General features: G+C 40.4%; 1 protein-coding gene across 1 annotated transcript in view; it reads right to left on the reverse strand.

Annotated features, from left to right (window-relative positions):
• Positions 1-5,596, reverse strand: part of LOC144695401 (fibronectin type III domain-containing protein 5b-like) — a 96,955-nt gene extending 91,359 nt beyond the window's left edge. The window contains exon 1 of the mRNA XM_078566290.1: positions 5,167-5,596. Within this exon, the coding sequence (XP_078422416.1) occupies positions 5,167-5,245 (79 nt within the window). The 5' untranslated portion in view covers positions 5,246-5,596. The remainder of the gene's footprint in view (positions 1-5,166) is intronic.
• Positions 5,597-8,223: the final 2,627 nt, after the last annotated feature.

Genomic DNA, 8,223 nt, shown 5'->3' on the forward strand with positions numbered 1-8,223 from the left:
AAAGATTATAACATTGACAGAAACCTTTTGAGTAATATTCCACTGCTATTACATATGGATTCACTCTAGGGTAAAAACAATTCAGCATTAAGGAAGGAACAACTGTGCTTCTGTACTTCATGCAAGGCTCCCACATCTGCAGTAAAGCACACCAGTGCCATGGTAAATTAGTGTAACGTCTTAACCCTTTGAAAACTGTACTAGAATTATTTACACTTAAACAGAAATAAAACAAGATGACATGAAGGAGAAATATACCTCCAACCTATTCCATTTAATATTAATTTCATTAATAGCTTTGATGCTATTTGGGGAATTTTAATAAACCCTAGATCAAAGTTGTTTATTTTCTTTCACACGGAAATGCGGCTTATGCATAGATATGTTGTCTTCTGCTGTAAACTTGAGTTGATGTCCTTGACCACTAGTGTACTGAGGTCTTATGGCATCAGAGGTATCATCTCATATTAATAATTAATCATTTACAAGTAAATATGCTGCCAGAGAAGTATGCATTATCAAAGCTCTTTCATAGAAATGATAAATACCCACAATTGATCTATAGAATGTTTTCATTTCCCTAACAGAAATTAATACATGAATTTTACAAATGAATATAACTATTGTATTCTTTGCCTACTGCTTATAATTTATATTGTGTACTGGTGAAAACTGATAGCTTAAAACAAATGGGATCTGGTAGCCTGCATCCAAGGGTTTTAAAGGAAGTAGCTGCAGAGATAGTGGAGGCATTGGTCGAAATATTCCAGAACTCACTGGATTCCAGGAGGGTCCAAACAGATTGGAAAACCACTAAGGGAAAACCACTAATTTGACGCCCCTGTTCAAGAAGGGAGGGAGACAAAGAGCAGGAAACTAAAGGCCAGTCAGCCTAACATCTGTCATTGGGAAAATTCTAGAGTCCATTTTTAAGGAAGAAATAGCAGGACATTTAGGAAAGCTTAACATAATTAAAGAGAGTCAATATGGTTTTGTGAAGGGGAAATAATGTTGGCAAATTTGCTAGAGATCCTTGAGGATATGACAAGCAGAGTTGACAAAGGGGAACCGGTGATGTAGTTTATTTGGATTTCCAGAAAGCATTCAATAAGGTGCCACATAAAAGGTTATTGCACAAAATAGGAGCTTAAGGTATTGGGGGTAATGTATTAGCATGGATTGACAGAGTCAGGATTAATGGGTCTGTTTCGGGTTGGAAAGATGTAACTAGCGAAATGCCACAAGGATCAGTCCTAGGGTCTCAATTATTTACTATCTATATTAATGACATGGAGGAGGGGGCAGAGTGTAATGTATCCAAATTTGCTAACGATACAAAAATAGATGTGAGGGCATGTTGTGATGAGGACATAAGGGAAAGAATTTTCCCCCCGTTGGGGGGGTTGTGCGGGGCCGGGTGCGGACCCAATCGGCACCCTCGAATGGGTTTGTGCCGCCAAATTATGTGGGTGGACCAATTAAGGCCTGCCCAGCATGATGCTCGCCTGGAAGCGCTGAGCACTCCCTGTGTGGGCGGGGGGGAGGTTCCCTGAGTCGGGGCCTGTGCTCTTTCACGCATGCACACAAAAGAGCACAGAAATCTCTCTGAGGCACAGAGCTGCCCCAGGGAGATTAGATTAAGTTCCAAAAATGTTATTAAAGAAAAGAAAAAATGTTAAGACATGTCCCCTCATGTGATAGTTTCACATGAGCTAGGGTATGTCAATGAACATGAATGAAAAAATTTATTTAAATTATAAACCCTTCATGAAACCTCATCCCGCCCGTGGATGAGGTTCCATGAAAAATGTGAAGGCCACCTGGGCTCTTCACCTGCCCGCCAACCTTAAGGTTGGACGGACAGCTCAGTTTATTAGTTTGATTGATATTTAAATGGGCTTAATAGGTCTTTGACAGTTCGGAGGCCGAGCAGCCAACTCGACTGCGTGCCCGCCGAGCTGAAAATCTAAATGACGCGCGATGATGTCGGGGTGCCCGCCCGACGTCACCACGTGTCATTCTACGCCTCGGCGAGCGAGCCCCGCCCCCATTCACCGAGCCGAAGATTCAGGCCAAGGAATCTGCAAGTGGATATAGATAGGTCGAGTGAATGGGCAAAAACTTGGCAGATGGAGTTTAATGTAGGAAAGGGTGCACTTTGGTAGGAAGAATCAAAAGGCAGACTATTATTTAAATGGAGAGAGACTCCAAAAAAAGTGCAGCACAGTGGGATCTGGGTGTTCTTCTGCATGAAACGCAAAAAGTTAGCATGCAGATGCAGCACACAATTAAGACGGCAAATGGGATTTTGGCCTGTTTTGTTAAAGGGTTGGAGTTTAAAAATAGGGAAGTCTTGTTACAACTGTACAGAGTGTTGGTGAGGCCGCACCTGGAGTACTGTGTACAGTTTTGGTCTCCGTATTTAAGAAAGAATATACTGCCATTGGAGGCAGTTCAAAAGAGATTCATTAGACTGATTCCTGGGATGAAGGGGTTGACTTACCAAGAACGGCTAAACAGGTTAAGCCTTTATTCATTAGCGTTTAGAAGAATGAGGGGTGATCTTATTGAAACTAACAAAATTCTAAGGTGGCTTGACAGGGTAGATGCTGAGAAGATGTTTCCACTTGTCGGGGAGTCTCGAACTAGGGGATGTAGTTACAAAATAAGGAGACATTCATTTAAAACTGAGATGCGAAGGAATTTCTTCTCTCAGAGGGTAGTGAATGTCTGGAATTCTCTACCCCAGAGAGTTGTGGAGGTTAGATCACTGAAAGATTTAAAGAGGAGGTAGATAGATTTTTGAAATATCAGGGATTTGAGGACTATGAGAAGCTGGCATGAAAGAGGAGTTGAGGCCTGGGGCAGATCAGCCATGATCTTATTGAATGGCAGGGCAAGCTCGAGGGGCTGAATGGCCTACTCCTGCTCCTATTTCTTGTCTTCTTATGTAAAATAAATGTGGTGAGTTAAGAAGTTCATAGTAATCCATATAAAGATATATTGTATTCATTGTGATTTAACTGGTGTAGAAATAAATTTTTTACTATCAAGTTTGGGGATTTGCAATTGTCATAAGAAAGTTTATTTAGTCAATCTGTTTCTCTAATTCTATTTTAAAATGTCATTTGAGAAAATTGATTATCAGTTGTTATGGAATTAAAGTATGTATTCTGAAAACTGAAATGGTGTTCGTGATTCTGTAAATATGCTAGTGCTGCAATGCAGACCGTTAATAATGAAAGTCTCCGAATTTTATGGATGTGAAATATATTAAATGATTGACATTTTAGTAGTGCTCATTACCCCTAATAATTCATTGATATGGGGATACTTTTAAATTTAATGTATATCCTCCTGTAACAAATCGGTATTCATACCTGGCCATTATTGGAGCTTGTCATAGAAGTACCTGAGTCAGCCCTGTACCAGCAGCATTTACTGGTTATGTGCAAGCCTCTTAACTCTGATGGAGAAAATTTAACTTTTTAATTATTTTCTAAATAGCAGTAAAATGTTGCAACCAAGGATAAATATGTATCCTATATATGCACACATACCCAATAAAAGCATGCATTAAATCATACCTTTTAAATTTAATAAGCTACAATCACACATATTTTCATATTTGATTGGCTTTGATTTGCATTTTGTATGAACAATTAGTTTTTAATTCACCACAGTAAATAATCATTCTATTTTGGGATGTGAAACTAGGTTTCCAAATAAAAATGGTGTGATAACTATTTGATCAATTAAATATTCTTCTCAGAGATGTGAGCTAATGGGCGCACGAATAGCAAGAAACATTAATACTTAAGGGATAAATGCTGTTGCACCTCCTGTAACTTAAAATACAAATTTTATCAAAAATAAATATTCAAAATGTGTTGATATTAAGTTTTATATTTCACGATAAAGATTATAAACTGAATGACTGCATTTTTATAATATTTGTAAGCTAAAACAATGAGTACATGAAAATAATCCCTCTTCCACTGCATCCCTTACTTGCATTTCCACCGATGTTACTTACCTTATTAAATTGCTATTTGATAGCTTGCTTTTTGCTATTTAACATCCAGTAACGCATTGGAAATAAGCAGGTGTTGCTCCGTTGATTTATCCTTCATTATAATGCAACAACCTCCACGACCAGTCATCAGCACCAAGCTGCACTTCAGATTGCTCTAAAACTATGCAACATGCTGCAATTGGCAATAGTGTGGCTAATCTCGTTATACTGCTCCCCTCATTATGTTGTCGGAATGCACCAGTGCTGCACTCCACATTTTACATGTTAAATACAAGAAGTAATTCATCTACAGCATATAATTCGGATGGTTTGTAATAGAAAATAAATTAATTTTACAGGTACGACTTATTTTCGAAAGCCCGCTGGCTAGTATGTATTTCTTCCTAAACGCATCACAGTGGATTGTGCATAGCTGACCGTAGTGCACATGTGCTTAAGTTATAAGCGTCAAGTCGATAAACCCGTTCGGTTCTGGATATCATTTGCAGCTTTCAAAATTGGCATTTTAACAAACGTTACGTCGGTTTAAACCGTGCTGCGCTATTATAAGTGACACAGAAGCACGAGGAAGCATGGTTTATTTCAGCTAAAATTAATTCAAGTATTTTGGTTTGGTGCAACATCGGAAGCTGTAATCCTTGTAGGGTTAAAAGACGTCCAGATCAGGTAGTTGTACAGCTTTCCTTTACAAAGAAGGGTAAACATGTACACATCCACATATACCATTGAAGAAGCATGGATGATATTTTTACAAAGATTCGGACGTTCATTTTTTTATATATATATATGTCGGTTTGGCCAAATGACAGACCTACAATATGAAACAAAACGGCTCACTGGACAGAGCAACTCTTCTAAGGCGAATGTGCCCTTATTACAAGTACTTTGATTAAGGCTGGGTTTAGGAAACAAGATTGATAGTTCTCGTTTTACGACAGGATACCACTTGGTATAACCGGTTGTTGACCATATACCTGATCCAAGCTGAATATTGCAATACTGTTAGTCTTATTGTATTCATTGACTGAATCCCTCAAGCGAGATAGCCACGGTAGCGGAGCAAACCAGAACATTTCTTGACAAACTCACTGCGGGGGTGCAGGAGCAGCACCAGACCATGTTTGACTTACCTGCTGTGATCAGGCAGATGTTAAAATAGCTGAAAAACAGTAGCACAGTTGATCTTAGGTACACCAGAAAACGGCCCATTCCGTCAAATCCTGCCAGGCATACTTGGAGCAAAAGAAAGCCCCCTCGACATTAGAAGTGAAAATCTTCACGTCCCATTGCGCTATAAACTGCAATGTAACTTCTCAGCAGCGAACCCCATAGTATCCACCTTCACACCGCTCCGAAGAGCCAGGCTGCATTTCAGCACCTTGGACAGATCGACAAATGAATCCCAATGACAATTCCAGATGACGGATTGCAAACAAAGTTATCCCTTCAATACGCATGTCCTTGCGGGGGAAGAGAGCCCTCGGGACAAATGCAGCAATATATCACCCAAAGCCAGTGCAGGCACTCCCTGTTAGCGATCAGACTCCTGTCCCCGGCGCAAATGATCCTCCGCTGTGTTGTTACGTTTTGAGTCTTATTTACGGAGAGCGTAGAGTGCCAGATACTGAGGAGAGCAGGAAATAACAGTCTAATAGATAGACTTGAATAGCGTTCCAGCTGCCTCCCGGATGCACTAATATCTTCCAACTTTGCAATGTCTTCATAGACCACGATGGCGAGAATTTGGCCAAAGTATAACACCTGGCAAGGCGATTGTTGAAAAAAAAATCAAGATTCAATAGTAACGAAAAGCAGGGTACTGTGGATGCTGGAAATCGGAAATAAAAACAGAAAATGCTGGAAACTATCAGCAGGTTGTGGCAGCATCTGGGGAGAGAAACAGATTTAATGTTTAGGGTTAGCATTTTCTGTTTGCATTCGAATAGTACCCTGCTTGCTCTCCAGTGCACCTTTGTCATACAATCATAGAGGTCTACAGAACAGAAAAAGGCCCTTTGGCCCATCGAGTTTGCGCTGGTCAAACAAGTACCTAACTATTCTAATTCCATTTTCCAGTACTAGGCCCATAGCCTTGTATGCCATGGCATTGCAATGCACATCCAAATACTCCTTAAATGTTATCAGGTTTTCTGCCTCTACCACCCTTTCAGTCAGTGAGTTCCAGATTCCCACCACCTTCTGGGTGAAAAAATTTTTCCTCACATCCCCTCTAAACCTCCTGCCCCTTACCTTAAATCTATGCCCTGTGGTTATTGATCCCTCCACCAAGGGGAAAAGTTCCTTCCTGTCTACCCTATCTATCTCCTTCATAATTTTATATCCCTCAATCATTTCCCCCCTCAATCTCCTCTGCTCCTGGGAAAATAACCCCAGTCTATCCAATCTCTCCTCATAACTAAAGTTCTGCAGCCCAGGCAAATCCTGGTAAATCTCCTCTGCATTCTCTCTAATACAATTTGCGCCATTGTTGGTTTCGGTAGCCACGGCTACAAAGGGGCAATCAGCAGATTTTCCCCCTCAATCTTATTTTGTGCTGTTCAGCTCTAATTACTAGAAATAACCTTGAAAATGTGTTGCAAAAATCAAGTGCTTCAGTTTGTGAGGAGAAATTCAATTACAGACACTCCCTAAACTTTGCAATTGCACTGAGGTTTTGAGGTGTCTGCTAAATTAAAAGAGGCCATATTCTGATCACGGTAAGCTGACCCTTTGAACCATGAGAAGTCTTCTACCCAGTCCAAAATGTTCAGGAAATCTATCACGAACTCAGGTCCTTGCAAACCAGTCAAGAATAGAGGAAATCCACCATTCTTTCAGCTCTGGTGCATTGTGAAAACAGCAAGCGCTGGGGCCCGAAATCCCAACTGCAGGATTGTAAAACTACTAATAATCTAATAAATTCTTGTTTAACAATTCACTAAAAATCAGATTTATTTTCACTTTTGTTACTTGTACAGAAATGCATAACACTGTAGGGCAGAATAGCGGCATCAATCCTAGTAGAAAATACTCAGGGGACTATTAGGGACACAAGGGTCAGTTAGTAGCAATGGCCTCAATATGGGGTCATTAGCCTTATTACCAATTAGCACATTAATACAAATAAATTAAAAGCAAAATACTGCAGATGCTGGAAATCTGAAATAAAATTAGAATATGGTCGAAAAGCTCAGCAGGTTTGGCAGCATCTGTGCAGAGAGAAACAGAATTAACGCTTTGAGTCTAAGATGACTCTAATGTGACCGAAGAGTCATATTGGACTTGAAATGTTAACTTTCTTTCTCTCTCCATAGATGCTGCCAGGCCTGCTGAGTTTTTGCAGCATTTTCTGATTTTATTATAGCACATTAGGACAGGCAGTTCCATTTTAATAAGCACCTACCACTGGGTGTCCAAAGTCCCCACCTGATTCAAATGAGAGGCTTCTTTAAACATGGAAATTTGGGCCCTATGACATAAATAATAGGAACCGGTAAGGGTTTGGTGGGAGTCCTCTGTGACCCACACATAATTTTCTGGGATGTGTCCACTCCTAGATGCCCACCCTCCACGATCTTGAACCCAATGCCCTCTCTGCACCCCACCCAACCACTGACACCTGCCCTGCAATTTAATTTCTGCTGGTCATTATTACAGAGAGACCTGACCTTAGGGAGATCACTATTACAGAGAGACCTGCCCTTAGGGAGATCACTATTACAGAGAGACCTGTCCTTAGGGAAATCACTATTACAGAGAGACCTGTCCTTAGGGAGATCACTATTACAGAGAGACCTGTCCTTATGGAGATCACTATTACAGAGAGACCTGTCCTTATGGAGATTACTATTACAGAGAGACCTGTCCTTAGGGAGATCACTATTACAGAGAGACCAGTCCTTATGGAGATCACAATTACAGAGAGACCTGCCCTTAGGGAGATCACTATTACAGAGAGAAGTAGCAATGCAAGGATGGAAAATGAAAGGCACATCGAAGAGGAAGGTTTTGAGGTTGCTTCTGAAAATTAATTTGAGCGGGGGAAGACATTGACAGCAGTATAATGACAGAACAAATAGCTGAGGTGATGAATGGGTGTGGGATGTAAGCCAAAAAGAAGATCATAAGGTAGGGAGAGGTGGAGCCATACAAAGATTTGAAAACTATAATGAGAATTTTAAAATCAA

This window comes from Cetorhinus maximus, chromosome 21, assembly GCF_964194155.1.
Source record: "Cetorhinus maximus chromosome 21, sCetMax3.hap1.1, whole genome shotgun sequence".
NCBI lineage: Eukaryota > Metazoa > Chordata > Chondrichthyes > Lamniformes > Cetorhinidae > Cetorhinus > Cetorhinus maximus.